At 43.5% G+C, this 20465-nt stretch overlaps 1 protein-coding gene across 1 annotated transcript; it reads right to left on the bottom strand.

Moving 5' to 3' along the window:
* Positions 1–391: 391 nt before the first annotated feature.
* wrnip1 (WRN helicase interacting protein 1) lies at positions 392–16877 on the bottom strand. Its single transcript, XM_061254187.1, has 7 exons — positions 16220–16877; positions 11294–11488; positions 8417–8661; positions 3931–4154; positions 2002–2157; positions 1276–1355; positions 392–1149 (listed from the first exon to the last, which is right to left on the bottom strand). The coding sequence occupies exons 1-7, from the start codon at positions 16862–16864 to the stop codon at positions 868–870; spliced, it is 1827 nt and encodes a 608-aa protein (XP_061110171.1). The 5' UTR covers positions 16865–16877; the 3' UTR covers positions 392–867.
* Positions 16878–20465: the final 3588 nt, after the last annotated feature.

Genomic DNA, 20465 nt, shown 5'->3' with positions numbered 1-20465 from the left:
AGTATATGAATAAGGTTAGCGCCATCTGTCGGCCAGGAGGTACGACGACGTAGCTAGGCATTTTAAGGAATGCTCAACAATCAAGACGAATGATTGTGTACTTCCATCCATCCATTATCTTAACCCGCTTATCCTGACGGGGATTCGAACCCAGGACCTCCTTGCTGTGAGGCGATTGTGTATTTCGCGATCACTTATTTTATCTACTATGAGCTTTGATGAAAATGGGTACAAAATATATGCAGTCATTCCGTCTGTGTATTCAATGCACATCAGTACTTTAAGCAACTTGAATTGGTAAATGTTTAGTGACATCCTTCATTGTTCAAAATAAGTGTGCATCAAAATTGTAAAGGAAAACATATTGTACAACAACCAGTGATAAATCATATTTCACATCCTCTTTTCCATCTTTAATATAAAGCATTAAATACTGCCAGAAAATACAGTTTTTTGAGATTCACACAGAAGGTAATGCATTCAATTCGAAAGGGATTCTAAACCACTCATCTGTGATTTCAACATCAGCATATGATTACGACTCGAAGCTGCCTCCAGTTGTAACTGAACGGTGGCCTGCATCTCTGAAAATTCTGCGGTGTATTATTCTTTCTGATTTCAATCCAGCTTTACTGCCCTTTAACTTATTTCAGTGAATAATTTTGCCCCCTCTGGCCCTTAGAGTTAAACTTCAAGGTCTCTCAAACAGGTACATTGGCTATGCGTTCAAAGACTCACAGGAGACACAGAGGCTGCAACAGGAGCCTCTGGTTTACAGGGATACGCATAATGGCCAGGGGCCACATGCAAATACGTGGGGCCCAAACGGTTCATGGGGCCACAGCGGGGTTACTAGGATACACAAGACTAAAGGTCAGAAGGCTCCCAGGTGAAGAAGTCCACCCCTCTCAGCTCCGTGGGCAGGTAGTCCTGCTCCACTGGCTCGCTGAAGGCGGGGTTGTACTTGTACCCCTTGGCATAGCCCAGGTCCTTCATCAGCCTGGTGGGGGCGTTGCGGAGGTGGAGGGGTACGGGGGGCAGAGGCCCTCGCTGGTTTCGCAGGCAGGCCTTCACGTTGGAGTACGCCGTGTATACCTCCACGGATTTGGGCGCTCTGGCCAAATAGACCACACACTGCGCAAGGATCACCTGCAGAGTCAACGAGGAGGGAAGGAGAGAAGAAAGAGAGAGATGAATAGTGCAAAATTGTGAAACATTTCTAAACATTATACTTAGCAGGTCCCAGTGCTTTAGGTGGCCGCTGTTTGAACTCACCTCGCACTCCGGCATTCCGATGAAGTGGCAGGCCTGGAACGCGGACACCGCCTGGGGAAGGGCGGCGGGATCCGCCAGTCCTAGTTAAGAGACACAGGAAACATGGGAGCACTGTGATGCGCTACGACACCCTTTCTGTACAGGAGGTGATGGGAGAGCACACACTGATCTCAGAAATGTACTGCAGACTGCTATAGGAATCCTTTACCGATCGACTCGTCCATGCACTGAAATCCAACATTTTCATCAAAGAGAACAAACAAGACCTCCTTGGAGGTAACCCACGAATACGCTTTGATGTTCATGTTTTCAACCCAAGTTGGTTTAGGGTTTAAAAAATTTTTTTTTTATGGTAATGATATTAGACACATTATTTTAAAACTGGCAACAAAAAGTGTGGGTGTGTGCCAGACCTACATGGTACAAATACAACAAGACCAGTGAGTACAGCTCTGCATCGCCTTAATGAACAAACATCCCACCGCTAACCCTAACCTCTGTGTTACTCATAAATAACAAATAATTTGATATTTGGTGGAAACTCTTATCCAAAGCGACTTGATTACGCTAAGTTGATAGACTAAGCTGAGGACAATCCCCTCTGGAGCTACCAGCTGTCCCTACTCATCCATACCCTCCAAATGCTAAACAACGCCCACCAATTTCACTCACACTGTGAGTCACCCAAGTCCCCAGTGGTGACACAACCCCACCCATTTCACTCACCCACATCCTCGCTCGCGAAACGGACCAGCCTCCGGGCCACATAGAGCGGATCTTCTCCCCCCTCCAGCATTCGGCCCAGCCAGTAGAGGGCAGCGTTGGTGTGGGAGCCCCTCATAGACTTGTGTAGGGCGGAGATGCAGTTATAGTGCTCCTCACCTTCACTCGAGAGTGGAGAATGTGACAGAGGGAGAGGAAGGAGAAAAGCAGGTTCCTTACAATAGCTCAGGTTGCCAGTCATCACCTTGAAACATCCCGCATTCATCAGTCATCTCACAGGCCCATTTAATAGGCCAAAAAAAGAAGCGGGGCAGGACAAAGGGAACAGTAAAGCTTGTTCCACTGTTACATAAGGGGCTGTTGTGATTTGTGCTGCCCGAGCCAAGGAGGTGCGTGACCTGAGAGCAGAATGTGCCTGTGTCTCTGGCAGAGCCAAGGAGGTGCATGACCTGAGGACAGAATGTGCCGGTGTCTCTGGCAGAGCCAAGGAGGTGTGTGACCTGAGGGCAGAATGTGCCTGTGTCTCTGGCAGAGCCAAGGAGGTGTGTGACCTGAGGGCAGAATGTGCCTGTGTCTCTGGCAGAGCCAAGGAGGTGTGTGACCTGAGGACAGAATGTGCCTGTGTCTCTGGCAGAGCCAAGGAGGTGTGTGACCTGAGGGCAGAATGTGCCTGTGTCTCTGGCAGAGCCAAGGAGGTGTGTGACCTCAGGGCAGAATGTGCCTGTGTCTCTGGCAGAGCCAAGGAGGTGTGTGACCTCAGGGCAGAATGTGCCTGTGTCTCTGGCAGAGCCAAGGAGGTGAGTGACCCGAGGGCAGAACGCGCTGTTTCTCAGGGCCTCAGTCACAGAGGCAGTTGTGAGGGGAATGACACACAGATCTGAAATTACACCGGCAACCCTCCAACTGATGAAACAAAAGCCTGTGATGATAATGCTAAATAATAAATACATAATAATAGATGATAAATCATAATATATATAGCTCCCCAGCTTGTTTTATAAACTCTTGTTTATTAAAGGTTGCTTTGATGGAGGCCCTTGCGTGAGAGAACTCCATTACAGAGGCCCGAGTCACTCTCTCCTAATCTCCTTGTATCACTCAGGGCTCAGCCCTGCCCACACAAAGGCCTCAAGTGTCTACGGAGCACGGGGTGCTCAAATTCCCGTTTCCGACAGCCGCTACTGAGAGCGGAAACCCAACACAAATAAAAGGGGTTTCCCAGGGGAATGGTGAAGAGGCTTTCGTCCAGGATGACCTCTGGTGACCCTGACAGCTGGGACCCCACCCCCTCTTGGGGTCCAGTCACTGGAGCCAGGCAGTCTCTGGGTTTACTGTATGAGCCACTGTCATCAGCCGGCCCCTTGGGACTGTATACCGCGACAGGACCCTCACCCAATTTTGGCGGTGTTTCCACCGGAGTAGGTACTGAGAGGCTCTTAGACACACACCCTACCCATCTCCATTCAGGCCCCCGCTGTTGCATCTCTTTATAAACTACTCCACTGCTTTACAGCTTGTGAGCTCAAGCAGCTGCTTAGTATCCCCCAAACTGCCTGCTGTACATAAAAGGGTGGGGAAACTTGTTATACAATCAAAGATAAACAGTACAGGGCTATATTGAGAAAGCCATTTTGAGAATTTGGCCAGGCTACCATTCCTATTCTTTGCAGAGATTTTGATCTCTGGGATTTTTATTGACCTCAGCATGGCCCTCGGTACAACGGCTCTTCCAAAATATTCTTTCTCCTACAGCAGTGTTCCCATAATTGCACTGGAACACAATTTCCACAACTGAACAACAATTTCCAACAGCAGCTAAGATTTCTCCTGTCAGAGTACTGACCAAGCAAAAACCTAACTTTAACAAACAGGCTGACCATCAGCTGAGTGACCAGCCCTCTTACAGAGGATTAGCCAATGCGGTGAGCTCACCTGCTTTATCATAGAGGATGTGGGACCTCTGAAGCCCCTCTTTGATGTGGTCCTCCTGCACCAGGACGTCCTGACTGGTGCCAGCAGGCTTGGTCTGCCCCAGCCTGGCGGCACTGATCCGGGCCTGTACCGCCAACTGGAGCCCGTTTAGCCCAACACGGGCATCTCCGTCACATAAATGGGCGATAGTGTCCAGGGCCTTCTGCTCGATTAACACCCTCAGCCTGTGAAACAGCAACAGTAGACCCCTTTAGTACAAAATAAGCACACATTTAGAACCAAAATGTGCAATATCTCCAGTCTGGCTGTTCTCCTCTGACCGTTGTCATTAACAATGCGTTTTTGCCCACAGAACTGCTGCTCACTGGATGTTTTTTTCCCCCCCACACAATTCTCTATAAACTGCAGAGATGGTTGTGCATGAAAATCCAGGAGATCAGCAGTTTCTGAGATACTCAAACCACACTGTCTGGAACCAGTAATCATTCCACAGTCAAAGTCACTTTTCTTTTTTCACTTTGTTTTGATCACATTTCTTCCCCATTCTGACATTTGGTCTGAAAAACAGCTGAACCTCTTGACCATATCTGCATGCTTTTATGCATTTAGTTGCTGCCAAATATTTGGCAAATTAAATGGTGGAGCTGGTGTAGAAGTGCTCACTGAGTGTATGTACACACTAAACCCCTATCTCCAATAAAGTGACACCTGGGTAAGGACAGAAGAGAGGAAAACAACCCCGACTGAAATCAACTCTCAGCGTGTTTGACGTGAAATCCAATACGGTGATTAAACGCTAGCCATGTAAATTCCTTCACATTACTTGCGAGGCTAAGATCTTTAGCAAGCACTCAGAATGGAACGGAAGGTATGTGTATGTGCATGTGTATGTTTGTATGTTTGTCTGTGTGTGTGTGCGTGTGCGCAGAAGAGAGGGAACATATTTCTATCCCCTGTAGCAGGTCTAAGTGGGTTGCAGTGTTCAGTGTTCTCCAATGATCCCCCCCAAGTTACTCATGGCCACCATAGAAAGAGTTTACTACATACAAAGAACATGCTGGTTCTGGGAGCATTGGGTTTTATCTTCTACAAAGGCACGTTTGAGCAGACAGAGAAACCTCAAAGCTTTACGCATTATTATTGCCCTAAAATTAAATCCTGCAATTCACAGGTAAACAGGTTTTTGTACAAAACCACCACATGAAATGCAATAAAAGGTGACTCGGAGGACAAGACTATGCTGGTCCATGTACTGTATATAGAGACATCAATCAGTCACAAGTTACTTTTCATACATAAGCATAACGATGGCAAGTGAGAACACTTGAGAGGTCCTTCAGCAAAAGAGAGACTGAGGCAACTAGACTCACTGCCCTGCTCGGTCATGTTGAACTAACGTGCGGCAAAATTCCCATCATATTTTTTTAACTATCCATGAAGCTCCCTTTACCACTGACAAGTGACAGCTTTTAAAATCTGATAGGTCAGATAGAGTTCTTGCAGACAGTATATCCAGTGACGCAGATTGGAAAATGACAGATCCCACCCCCTCCCCATTCTTCAATGGATCGTGCAGAAGAAGAGTTGGACAGAGACAGGTGGCTTGTCCCAGGAGGAGTGGATTCAGGGGACAATTCCCCATTATTACAGTGAATTCACATAAAGGGGGTAGGGGTGGGAGATATTACCATTTTATATCACAATTTCAGTCACAACACATTTAGAAAAGCATATTAGATATTTCAATCAATGATGATAGATTTTGCCAGAACTGCTGTAACAAGGCATAGTACTCTTCTCAAATTATTTTTGTTGTTCCCTACAGGCTGCTCAGCTTATCACGGCATGTGTTTGTGATTGACAACTGATGAACAGTTGGGCGATGAACAGTCCTGAAAAAAATCCTCATATTGCTTCCAAGGTATCAATGAGTAGCAAAAATGCGTTGCTATAAATTAATAGAATTATCAATATTAGTATGTACAATCCCCTCAAAAAGTATTGGAACAGCAAGGGCAATTCCTTTGTTTTTGCAATACACTGAATACAGTTGGGGTTGAAATAAGAATGAACATGAGACAGAATTTCAGCTTTTATTTCCTGGTATTTACACCTAGATGTGTAACTACTTAGAACATAGCACCTTTGACATAGTCAACCTTTAGCACCTTAGCAAAAGTATTGGAACACAGTATTTAAGTAAGTGAAAGTAATAACACTTAATATTTGTCAGCATCTCCTTTGCTTGCAATAACTGCATCAAGCCAGCAACCAACTGACATCACCAAACTGTTTTCCAGACTTTTACTGCAGCCAATTTCAGTTGTTCAATCTTCAATCTCCTCTTCAGGAGGTGGAATGCATGGTCAATTTGGTTATGGTCTGGTGATTGGCTTGGCCAGTCTAAAACCTTCCACTTTTTCTTCCTAATTCCTAAAAGTCCTTTGGCAGTGTGTTGTGGGTCATTATCTTGTTCCTCCAAATTAGTTTGGACACATTTCTCCATTAATTGGCAGAATGTATTTGTCTGAATTCATCCTGCTGCTACTATCATGAATTACATCAATAAAGATTAGTGAGCCCACTCCAAGAGCAGCCATGCAAGCCCTAGCCATGACACTTCATCCAACATGCTTCACAGATTAATTTATATGTTTTGGATCATGAGCAGATCCATTTTCCACACTTTTCATCACTTTGGTAGAGGTTAATCTTTGTCTCATCAGTCCATAAAACTTTGTTCCAGAACATTTGTGACTCATCACTCTTCAATCTTTGAAAATTGTAATCTTGCCTTCCCATTCCTACTACTGATGAGTGGTTGCACCTTGTGGTATTGCTGCTCTCCAAGTCTTCTTTGAACAGTTGACAGAATGTTCAAAGAATTTTTGTCATCAAGTGCTGTTGTTTTCCTTGGTCGACCTGTTTGATTTCTGTTGCTCAACACACCAGCGGTTTCTTTCTTTTTGTTGTACAAGCTATCCCCAATGCTTGTGCAATGGCTATGACTCCCCTCTTCTCTAAGCTTCAAAATGCCTTGCCTTTCTCCCAAAGACAGCCCTCTGGTCTTCATGTAGGGTTCATCTTTTCTAACACAAATGCAGTCTTCAGAGGCAAAACCCAAGCCTAAAACCAAGAGTAGACATTCAGAACAATGTATTACTTATTAACCAATCAATCTAACAGGACACATCTGGGCAACATGAAACACCTGTCAGTCACATGTTCCAATACTTTTGCTCACATAGAAATTGGTCTGATACAAAAGGTGATATGTTCTAAGTTGTTTAACAAATCTAAATAAGAAATACCAGGTAATAAAAGCTGAAATTCAAATCTGTCATCTCATGTACATCTTTTGACCTCAAATTCAATACTCTCAATAGACAATGTATAGCAAAAACAAAGGAATTGACTGCTCTTGGAGGGGACAGTATATATTGAATTGCATTCAATTCATGAGTTTCTAAAGCAAAACAAACTTCGCAAAAACCTTGCTGTTTGCTAACAGTACATATTGTGATAGGATTGATGCATTATGAAAATATCTGGAAAAAAACATGATATGTGTTAGGCACATTGCCCTTCCCTCCATGAGGAACACATTTATAGCAGGCCATCTATATACAGCAGAAATGTCCATATGTAAACGGAAAGGAGAATGATAACCTGATACGGAGACCAGGCCATCTAGCAAAATGAGAGCGAAGCTAATCTTTTTTTAACGTTACAGAGATTACATTTCACTTAGGAATACTTAAGGACAGATATTATGGACTGCTGTGAAAATGTTATCGCTTCAATAGTCAGCAATAAGGATAAAATCACTGAATGTGAAGGCTTACTCATTAGCATTTTCAGTTTGACATGTAAACTCAGCCTTTGGAACACTTCAGCATCCAGACACACAATGTTTAAAAAAGCATTGTCCATGAAAACAATGATGCCACTCGCAAGATGACAAGAACTCAATAGAAATAACAGAACTAATTAAGTCATACCCAGTAAGTCTATACGTACATACCATATGCAAATGGCAAGCCCCAGGAGAAATACTTGCTCTACCTGGGATGTAAAAGTGGTCAGAAGAAAGTCCATTGCAAAGGAATAATCCAGAATGAATAATGGCCTGGCACGTTTTTAATCTATGCGCACAGCAATAAATCTACATGAAGCCGCTGACTGCACGAGCTTGGCACGTGTGACCCCTTTACGACCCCTTTAGACAATTCTTAATCCTGAGTACACAAACCTGAATTGAAAATGCACTGCCTGCATTCCTGTACGTATCCTCAAGCTTCCATTGTGATTTAGGAGGTACAGAAACAGTCGCTTAGCAGAGGAGAACACATGGATCCAGTCAGGCCCGATACACCATAATCCCCACCCACCGATCGGCGTCAAGGAATTCCTGGCAGCCGGCTCATCCGGACTCTGAAATTCCACGCCCCTCCTTGATAACGGGGCCTGTCCCGGGAGCACTCACTCAGATCCGCTGGTGCGCTCTGCGGAGTCCTCATCGCCCCGGACGCCCGGCGGCCCTAGCAGCTGCAGCCCGAGCGCGTCGGCTGCCCGGCGCAGGATCGCGCCCATCGCCTCCACGCTCAACTTCTCCAGCACCAGCACCCTGCAGCGGCTCAGCAGGGCCGCGTTCACCTGGAACGAGGGGTTCTCCGTGGTGGCCCCGATCAGCGTCACGATCCCGCTCTCCACGTGGGGCAGGAAGGTGTCCTGCGGCGAGGGACATGGGAGGGAAAGTCAAAAAAGCCCTGAGCATCCAGAAACTGTCCGCAAACCAACGGTGAGTCCACCTTCCATCTCTATTTAGCTCTACATTTCTTTCTGAGCTTACTTGAGACACGGTGATCACTGCGGTCTTAAACTATGACAATGCTGATATTATAACAATGATAATGTGATCATAATTTGATAATGCCGATATGATGAGAATGATTCTGAATGCCTAGACTGTGGTACCATAATTGTGATTTGTATGCCTCCACATCACCGTAATGCAACTGTTGGTGGAATGAACCATGTGTTCTGCCTTCAATGTTAAGTGATGTCCTTGTTGCACCAAAACAGGAGCCCCTGAAAGTACTGTCGAGCCACAGGAATAAAGAGTGTCGGGTTTGGTTTTAGTACTGCTTCAGCAGGTTAATCTGCGTTTATTTTGAGATCTGCAGTTTCACAAACAATAAAGCGCTGCAGACAGATGGCTTAAGTTCTCTGCATTATAGCAACAGGAATTCCACAGTACACAAGTCTGTTGCCATGTACGCACACACGCACACAAACACACACTGACACATGAAGTGAGCTTTGGGCAGAGATGCTAGCCTGCAGAGCTGCATGATATTATGTTGCTGTTGGTGTTAAAAACAAGGATAACAGCACTAAAAGGGTAAAGGCGTGTACAGGTGCAATGTGGTGTCTAGTTCCTTTTTCCATTGGAAAAATCCGGGGGTGGGGGGGCTGCAATGGAAAACTGTGCTGTGGGAATGGCAGCCAGCTGGTACCCTGGATACATGCATTCCCAAATGGGAACATATCAAATACTATTCTTCATGCATAGGTTATGAGTTCAAAGACCATTTTATGGTGCATGGCCAGAAAAGCAGGATTCAGTGTAATAATTATGACTAGTGTTCCCACCTACTGTATGAGCAATACATCAAATACAGTACTGTGCAAAAGTTTTAGGGAGGTGTGAAAAAATGCTGTAAAGTAAAAATGCTTTCAAAAATAGAAATGTTAATAGTTTATTTTTATCAATTGCAAAGTGAGTGAAAAGAAGAAAAATCTAAATCAAATCAATATTTGGTGTGACCACCCTTTGCCTGCAAACCAGCATCAATTCTTCTTGGTACACAAAGTCAGAGATTTTGTAGGCATATAGTCAGATGTGTGATTAACCAATTATACCAATGAGCTAATGATCATCAATTTAATATGTAGGTTGAAACACAATCATTAACTGAAACAGAAGCAGCTGTGTAGGAGGGTTAAAACTGGGTGAGGAACAGCCAAACTCTGCTTCCAAGGCGAGGTTACTGAAGTTTAATGTCAGAAGTCATACACCATGGCAAGACTGAGCACAGCAACAAGACACAAGGTAGTTAGACTGCATCAGCAAGGTCTCTCCCAGGCAGAAATTTCAAGGCAAACAGGGGTTTCCAGATGTGCTTTCCAAGCTCTGTTGAAGAAACACAAAGAAACGGGCAACGTTGAGGACTGTAGATGCAGTGGCCAGCCAAGGAAACTTGAAAGACACATCATGCTTACTTCCCTTCGCAATCGGAAGATGTCCAGCAGTGCCATCAGCTCAGAATCGCCAGAAACCAGTGGGACCCAGGAATACCCATCTACTGTGTGGAGAAGTCTGGTCAAACATTGTTTTCATGGAAGAATTGCGGCCAAAAAGCCATACCTCCGGCGTGGAAACAAGGCCAAGCGACTCAACTATGCATGAAAACACAGGAACTGGGGTGCAGAAAAATGGCAGCAGGTTCTCTGGACTGATGAGTCAAAATGAAATGCTATTTGAAAAATTTGGCTGGAGCAGAAGGCAGGGCTGGAGAGCGGTACAAGAATGAGTGTCTGCAGGCAACAGTGAAGCATGGTGGAAGTTTGGGGCTGCATTTCTGCAAATGGAGTTGGGGATTTGGTTAGAATTAATGGTCTCCTCAATGCTTAGAAGTACAGGCAGATACTTATCCATCATGCAATACCATCAGGGAGGCATCTGATTCTGCAGCAGGACAACGACCCCAAACATACAGCCAATGTCATTAAGAACTATATTCAGGGTAAAGAAGAACAAGGAGTCCTGGAAGTGATGGTCTGGCCCCCACAGAGCCCTGATCTCAACGTCATCAAGTTTGGGATTACATGAAGAGACAGAAGCATTTGAGGCTGCCTAAATCCACAGAAGATGTTTGGAACAACCTACCTGCCGGGTTCCTTCAAAAACTGTGCGCAAGTATACCTAGAAGAACTGATGCTGTTTTGAAGGCAAAGGGTGATCACACCAAATATTGATTTGATTTAGATTTTTCTTCTGTTCATTCACTTCTTCTGTTCATGCATTTTGTTCCTTAAATCATGCTGCAATCATTGTTAAGCAGAAACATCATCTCTATGGAAAAAAAAAAACCCTTGGGGCTGTGGAATGTGCACATTTGCGCATTCTAAGAAAGTTGAAAAAAAGAAAAAAGAAAAAAGAAAAAAGGACAGCGCTATAAAAAATGAAATACTAACTTATTGTGTAAATGTATGAAGCACGCAAAACACAACCGTTTCAGCAGTCATAATGACTGTCACAATAAATTCCTGTGACAAACACCCATACTCATTGGCACACCTGCTGGCTCTTATTGAAGCGGTGAATCTCGTCGATGAAGAGGATGGTCTTCCTCTTGCAGAGCCGGAGCTCGTTTTGGGACTGCTTGATGACCTCTCGCACCTCGCTGGTGGAGGTGCTGGTGGCAGAGAGCGTGACGAAGCGAATGGAGCCACTCTTCTTGCTGCGGCTGGCGATGATGTGGGCTAGGGTGGTCTGGGGAGGACGGCGAGAGAGTGAGAGAGAGAGATAGAGAGAGCAGGGATTAAACCAGCATTGATATGCAGTGCCTTTTGAATATGAGCATTAACTATTCCACCGTCTGTGGTCACTATTTATTTATTACACATCAGCAGTTTCCTGAGCCCAAACCCCTGAGAGGCAGGTACCCCCTGCACTCAGGTGATCTGACAGCGCCCCATGTCCTCACATATACGTGTGGAAGAAAGTATCTCATGTCTTTTTGGAATGGCACGGATAATAGTCTGAAACTAGCGGCTTCTCTAAAGCATTGCAGGACAAGAGTTTTCAAATCCAAATCCAGGCCTGGTTTTCTTTTCTCCCAGGTAATTAGTCCTACGGATTGGCCAGACTGTCTTTGCACATGACTCCAAGGTAAAGTGAGGGTGGAAGACCAGCAGGTCTCAGCTAGAGATACCATTTTTTCATTCCCAATACCGATTCCGATAAATGCATCGGTTAAAATGATAATTGTTTTCATGACTCTTCCCTATGGCTTCAGCCTGATAGACTTGATTGGCATTAAATCTGTAAATATGCTGCTGTTAAGAACTTTGGTCACGCAATATTTGCCTGATATACTATGCGGGTCTAATTTACCATAGGCGACTGGTCCAATGATTTAACTTTTTCGCCAATACAGGCAATGAGTCGTAAGTCGAACACAAATACAGTCATACTCAAATCAATGAAGCAATCACTAATTCACAGTCACAAACACAAAGGGGTACAGAGCTAGTCTACCCAGATCAGTAGGATTGGCGGCCTTTTCAAAGAGACGAACCAGTAGCGGAAATTGCCAATCTGGGGCAAACTGGAAATAAAACGAAGATGGTGGTGCATCCAGCAAAAATGCAAGCACAAAAGCTTATGACAGAGGTTGTAACACTACATGAGATCAGTTATGATCTCAGCAATGGCTCAAATAACCAAGACCAAATTTTCTGGAGATGGTGTTGACATTATAACCCAACTTTAGAGAACATTTTTTTTTTTTTTTTTGTAAGAATTACTGCCACCGTTGATACATATGCACAAGAAATACTCTAAGCTAAAAAAAAAAAGGTTATTGATGTAAGATTGATTGATTTATTTTATGTGTCAAGTAGTGTGCTTTATTAATGATATAATGAATCAACCAATGTCTTATACTTCTCAAATGAAAAATTATTTTCCCAAAAAACAGGTTTCAAAATTATTGGCACACCAAAGTGAATACTTTGTGTATTTTCCCCTGGAAAATAATACAGCCACAGCCATTTTCCTATAATTTCTGATTTCTGTGAGAAAACATTTGGAGGATATCCTTGGGCTTGCGCTTATGGTCTGCCCTCTTCAGTTCAGACCATTAGATTGGAAACTGAAAAGGCCATTGCAGAACACGGATGTTGTTTTCAATTTCTGTGTGGATTTTGATGTATGTTTGGAGTCATTGGCCTGCTGCAAAATCCACATATGGCCAAATCTCGTCTTCCTAGCAGAGACAACTAGATTTTCTGACAAAATGCCATGGTACTATACCAGTTATCTTAAATACAGCCTCTGGACTGTAAATACAGCCACTGGCAGCAAAACACCCCCAAAACATCAATGACACAATTCCATATTTGACTGTAGGTATGAGGTGCTTTTTTTCGTACCCACTACCAGACCTGTCATGGTCATTTGACAGATTACCATCTGTCTCTTCTGAATTGACAGTTCTTTGGCTTTTCCCATGCTGATGGAAGGGGTTCTGCATGCTTGTTAACTCCTTTTTATACCCTAGCCAATCTGGAAGTGATGGAATGACACAATGTAATAGCTCTAATTGTTAAATAATTTTGACACCTATGGTGTTCTGAAATAGATTATTTGTAGCAATGAAAACATTAAACATGAGTAAATGAATATACAGTTTTCCCATACGTTTGAATATAACATGTTGTTTATTATATGCAGCCTTCTTTCTACTTATCAAGGGTGCCAATAATTCTGTAGTTGACTGCATATGTAAAACATATAGCTAGTTAAGCCAGTCAATTTGTCTACAACCTATAGTAATGGAGATAAAGTCACAGAGTCACACTAGCTAATTAATGCAAACTTTGTTAGCCTATATCTTTGTTAGGCAAAAAGTCACGGAGTCACACTAATTAATGCAAACTTTGTTAGCCTATATCTCCCATATAAAAACATTTAGTGTAATTTTGGTTTCAGGGGTTTTTTGCCAAAATCATTCAAATCTGTGACAATGTGATCCAAAAGTCTGTGGAGTTCACATGGATTTACTGAAATGTAACCATCCTTTACAGTGAAATGGAAACAAATCACTTCTAAAAATACGGTTCAATGGCCGCTACTAAGAATATACAGGTAATCCTGGGTCTTACAATGAAGGTCTTTGGAGCACCAGAATTCCAGCACTGCAAGTTCATGTGCTATTTCTGATTTAAGAGAGGAGCCTATTGTGCCAAGAGCTATTTTTCCAAAAGCCATCAGAGGAGCCTTTGCGGGTAGTGTTTTATGGATTTATGGTTTCACAACATCAAGCTAAATTAGATTCACGCCAGTCATGAGTGTCAAACTCCGGTGGGCTTTTGGGTAGAAAGGGTGAGTGAGATTTGCACTTTTACAACTTGCCTTTGCCTTGCAGGATAATGTGCATTTTTAAACTTCATTTCAGCCTGCGGGCAGACAACCCCACTGCAACCCCCATCTGGAGGGGTGTAGGGTCTGCTGGTTTTTAGAGTCCACACTCCTTGTTCCCAAGGCCTTATTTGGCTGCTGACAAAAAGGAAACATACCTGACAAAAATACCAGCAGATGCTGCAGTTCGACACCCATGCATTTCAGTCCAGCAGTCCCTTTATACTGAAGGTTATCCATCCAAACACAACCGATTTGTCTACCCTGCTTCACGGGAGGACAGGTTTTCAAAATCTCCTCTCTGAGCAAATGTTTCAGGTCCTGAACTGTCTGTCTGGCAAGTCAGACACCCTGGAAAACACCTCACACATTCAAAACATTATTTGGCCAGGACCTTGCCAGTTTGGAGTTACATAAGGATGTAATTGTGCGAGTAGGATAAGTTTTATCTGTGCGGCATAACTAACTGGCCGGATGTGATAATATATGCTGTGTTCTTAAACTTTTTTCATCATATAATAAGACATACAAAACTGGGTGCAGCAAATCACAGTGGATAAGTGTCAATGAAAAACGCTTTGATTCCCATAGCAAAATATTATGAGCTGGTCAGTTATACACTGTGAATCATCCTGGTCGGCATTTCTGCAGCCTCACTGTCCTGCCAGTAAATTGAAGAAATGTGAACTTTAACGTGACCGCAGAACACGGACTATCAGTATTTGCACCTTCCTGCCATTAACTGTGGTGACAATACCCCTATCTGAACCAAATGGTGCTCCTGCTTTAAAGTTGTTTGATGCTTCCCCTCCCTTTTTCTCCCCAATTTGGAGTGCCTAATCATATGTTAGCAGTCATGGCTATGGATTTGGAGAGCACAGACAAGCCCGTTGTCTCCTCTGGTGACAGAAATACCAAGCACCGCTATCAGAATGGATACCTGGCTTTTGGGCTCATGCATCCATGCACTACAACAGTGCCTTAACAGGATGTCCACCAACAGGTGGCAGAGAGGCAGGATTTTCAAAATGCACTAGATTCATTCATTAGATTCCTACGGCATAAACGCACGTTATACCACTGCACTGAAGAAAAAAACAAATACGGCAAATATGCCATTCTGATTGGCCGAGACGTGTGACGTGCGCGCACACACACACACACACACACACACACCCCATCATCATGCATATGCTCCTTGGAGTGTGTGAGTCCAAAGTGTATACTTTCAGAAGTGTTCTGCACACAGGACAGGGCGTAGCTAATATTCAAACACACGCTGGAGGCCTACTGAAGCACAAATTAATGCCGTCCTTGGATAGCTGCATTTTGCTCCATGTCGCTTAATTTCTCAAAAGTAAAACAAAATGGTTTTGCTTAAGTGCCACATTAATGTAATCCAGAAAATATTGAATGATGAACTTAATAGAGGCTATTCATGTTTTCGTTTTAAAATGTCAGCTATTTATATAAAAAAATATAGCTTATGATAACTTGATACAGCACGACGAGCATCTCATCACCCCCGTAATATAAAAAGCAATTGGTTTGATATCCGCAAACTTAAGAATAGGTTACATGTTCCACCAGGTGCGAGATCTCTCATGCCCGTGTGTCAGCGCCTGTTTCTATTTCGGCTCGAGGTGTTCTGATCAACCATTCGGGATGATTTCCCATTCATGCAACATCATTGTTTAAGCTAGTCCCGGAACTAGGCTACGGAGATGAGCGACAACTCCCACTGGCCGTATAACAGCGTCAAGTAATAGCCTACGTCGTTACAACCTCAGGCTTTAGCCAACTAATTTAGCTAACGTTAACCAGTTAATACAGCTAAAAAATTTTAAGTCGATTGTATAATGAAAAAGATGTGGGCCCGAGTCTTCCACAAGTATGTCCCTCAAACTTATCCGAGACTTAATTTGTTCATGGTAAACATGCCTTGTGAATAATAGAACGGGCTAGACTAGGCTATTTTGCCCATTACAGTCTACATGATGCAAGTTCCTTAGTAGTGTACAATCATATACTTTAATTGAATACAGCTGGGTTTACTTCACAATCCAAATCACACCATACCTTTCCGCAACCAGGTGGTCCCCACAGAATCATGGAGGGAATCTCCTGAGAGTCCAATAGTGATCGGATCAGAGTGCTCTCTCCCACGACTTTATTTTGCCCAAAATATTCTTCGAGATTACTGGGTCGCATTAGTTCCGCTAAAGGCTTGCCACTATCTAATAGTGAATGCGCAGGTAGACAGGTCGGGGTCTGGGTCAAGCCCGACGTTGAAGTTCCATCATACTTAAGCTGGTAAGGGGAAATTAAATCCTTCTCCTCTGGAGAAGTGCGTTTGCCACCTTTGCTGTTTGTTGAAGGGGTCTGTTTGCTGGAGAAAAACATGCTCCGTTCGCTCTGGTTTGGAGCTGTGTTCCTCTGAAACATAGTAAAAACCGAGGACGGCGCAGCGCGATGCACTTTACTTTCGGGGTTTGCTGTCCCCGCCGGGGCATCGCAGTTCTCTGACGCGCTTTCACTTGAAATGCGGCATTTTTTGGGAGGTGGTCCGCTTTCAGTAGCGATGTCTCTATCGGTATTTGATGCCTGAGACTGTGCATCGTTCAAGAGGCAATTGTCCAAGTGAGCGTTGATTACTGACGCTTCGAAATCACCTAAACATACAGGACACTGCACAGAATCAGCATTGCCTGTTCCTTGCGCCATGTTTCCCGCGATGCTTTCCGGAATGTCGTATAATTACTGCGACAAAAACGACTAAATAAATAAATAAATAAATAACAGAACAAAATGAGAAGCCCTGATAGTTTTATGCACACCAGTTTCGGTGTATGATCCGTAGCCTACTTAATATCAAATTATAAATATTGTTGTAGATTAGTTGTAAAGTGAAAGTCAAAAACCACACAACTGCATGGCATTGTGGGACACGTAGTCTGTTAAATCATGACCTTATGAAGTTCAGCTAAGTCTAAATCTAGCGAACTAATTACGGTATAAGAACTAGTAAGAGTTGAAGTAGTATAAGTAAAAGTGAGGGCTAGATTTTACTTTTACTTTAGGCTACCTGCAGAATTGGGTAGTGGGTGCAAAGATTCTGCACTGAGGTGAAAGTTTTAAATGGTGATGTTTTAAATAAAAAATATATAATAATTTGTGTGATCTTATTTATCTTGCACATGGTTCTCACACATATTTAGGTTTGAATTAGGCTTAGTCTTGGGAGACTGGTTCAACTACGCAAGACTAGTTGGTCCTGCATTCTCTCCCAAAGTTGTATTGAATCATCTCAAATATTTAAATGGCATACTTTATATACTAAGCAGCCAGCATATGTTACATAGCTCTATCCATTTACACAGCTTGGTGTTAACTGAAAAGATTCTAGTTATGCGCCTTGGGTTACTCAGTAAGGCACAATGGCAGTGCTGCATAAATAAACTGAATCCGTGGACATAGGCTTTGAATGTTAATTTCTGTAACCCAGCTACTTTATAATTAAAAACCATGTTAAGAGCAGGTACATCACAGGCCAATGTTCGCATATTATTTGTGGTTGTGTGTGTGTTCTCTCAGTTTAGATAAAAAGGCAGTTGACGAGAGAAGGTCAGAGGTCACTCCACTGAGGAGAGCAGAGAGCAGTCAGGACAAGGGGGTGCAGGGCCCCGTCTCTCCTTCCGCCAAGGTGGCCCGACTGAAGGCCGCTCACAGCCGCTCCGACAGCCAGCACCTAACCACGCTGGTGTTTTTCCAGTGCCTGGAGAGGGTGGAGACCATGAGGAGCTTCTGGGAGCTGAAGCATACTGAGATGGAGGGAGAACTTGAGCAGGTATGGGGAACCTTAGTGATTTGTATGCTTTGGATCAGTACTATGCCGATGCAGGGAAAGTTCACAAATTCACTTGGGTACCCTCTAAGACCCGGGGTCCTGAAGCTCCTGATAGGCACGCTTGTTTTTGTTCCTACCGCTTTTCCTTCAGTATACACTTGCAGAATGTGGCTGTAGCTGGTGCTAATAGAATTGTCAGTTCAAGATATGATTGATTTAATTGAATAATTTCAGTAAGAGCAGAAGTTTCCACATAATCCTGAAATGGTGCCCGGGAACTTGGAATGACCCTGGTGTAAAGCTGGATCTGTTTCTGGTTTTCATTCTAACGTCTGCTTTTATATCTTATATCTTTATCTTAGCTTAGTTTCTTGGTATGTTCATGAATGATGACTGTAGACTATTCCTCCATCCCATTATTCCACATCTTATTGTGGTCTAATCGACAGTTAAGCCAGTTTAAGTGCATTCAGCTCATGAGCTCATTTGGCCAGTGACAACAGTGACAACGAAATAACTATAGAGGATACACACTGGTCCTGCAGTAATGGAATTGCCCACCTGCTTTAGTGGGTGGCACCTAGTGGACAAGTACCTTAATGGCAGGATGTAATTCCTGCAGATCACCAGTAGAGGGAGGTATCACTACACTGCATAATAAAAAGTATACAGTACAGGCAAATCACAGAACCAAATATTTATTTATCCTTTTTATGTTTTCTCATTTTGAAATGATAAATTGCGGTGTTCAAATCTGGGGAGACATTTTAATTATTTTTTATATTGCAGTTTATCAGTTAAGCTGCACTGAAACTACATTGGGGCAGCACGGATGGTGCAGTGGGTAGCACTGCTGCCTCACAGCAAGGAGGTCCTGGGTTCGAATCCCCGTCGGCCGGGGCCTCTCTGTGTGGAGTTTGCATGTTCTCCCCGTGTCTGCGTGGGTTTCCTCCGGGTACTCCGGTTTCCTCCCACAGTCCAAAGACATGCATGTTAGGCTGATTGGAGAGTCTAAATTGCCCGTAGGTATGAGTGTGTGAGTGAATGGTGTGTGTGCCCTGCGATGGACTGCGATGGACCTGTCCAGGGTGTATTCCTGCCTTTCGCCCAATGTATGCTGGGATAGGCTCCAGCCCCCCTGCGACCCTGATCAGGATAAGCGGGTTCAGATAATGGATGGATGGATGGATGAAACTACATTGGAGTTCTTGATGAACTAGATACTCAATTATATGCATTTAGTATTGTAGTACAATCCATTAATATACCCAGTTGTTTAGTTAAGCATTGCAGTTTACAATAAGTATGTTTTTCAAGGGTACAACCTTTTTTGGGGGAAATCATACCAGGTTTTTGCCCAGTTATTACTATTACTATTATTATTATTATTATTATTATTATTATTATTATTATATAGTTTTTCTCCTTTTTTCATTTTTTACTGCCTGAAGAAGATGCATTTGTTGTCAAATTGCCAACCGGTATTAATTTAGTTTCACTGTGATGCTGGTTATTTGTGGTATTGTTATTGACACAAGTTTATTTGGGTTCTGTCAAGGTCTCTACAAGGGGTCTGTAAATAGCTCTCTTGCTTTAGACGGACAGTGGTCAGCCGCAGGTGCCCACAGCTTGCAGACACTGTCATTTTGGGAGGGATTCTGTCATTCAGATTCAGAGCCACTGCTAAGAGTGAGTGTCTCATGCTTCCAAACTCTGTGTGTGAGTTTAAAGGAGACGTCAGAATTGATTTGATTTGTGGGTGTGAGCCCAGGAAATGAAGGTACTTATTTTGGCTCACTTTTCATTCTACACATTCTTGTTATCTTCTGTGTAACATCTTTTCACATTCTGTATATATTTTGTACCTGAGTAAAGTTTGCCAAACGATCACATATTACAGCCATTTTTTGGCATATGGTCTCATGGATAGTGGCAATATTTTGACATTGACATGTTAAGAATCTTGAATACTTGGAATATTCATTTTTGGCATGTATTCCTTCAGTTCGCGCTGAACTGGTTTGAGACTGGCCAATACTTCTTCACTTGGCAGTGTACTGGCTTGCAATTGGTCATTATTTTTTTCAGTTGTTGTTGGAGCACCGATTTATTTTTACCTCAAGCATGTCAGCACTGAAAGCATTAAGTACCAGTGCTATTATTGCAACATGCTATTTTTCCTGAAAAGCATGCAAACAATGACAGTAACACATGCCAAAAGTTGATAGTGGCACAATACCTGAATATTATAATTCCACATATGTAAGTGCAACCTGTGAGGCAACACTGAATTGATCTCCAGTGGAACTGCCTGCCCACTGTGCCTAAAGTGAAAGGACTCTGGTGTCTCTCTCACTTTCACTAAAGTGCTTGGTGGACTACAGAGGTGGCTGTGTCCGATTCTCACCCCCCCCCCCCCCCCCCAGATCTCGGTCTCCCTGCACCTGTCCCCCTCCTGTCACAGGGACAGCCCGTCAC

Source organism: Conger conger, chromosome 9 (assembly GCF_963514075.1).
Source record: "Conger conger chromosome 9, fConCon1.1, whole genome shotgun sequence".
Taxonomy (NCBI): Eukaryota; Metazoa; Chordata; class Actinopteri; order Anguilliformes; family Congridae; genus Conger; species Conger conger.
Note: the sequence above shows the minus strand (reverse complement) of the source record. Positions and strands in the feature narration are given on the sequence as shown.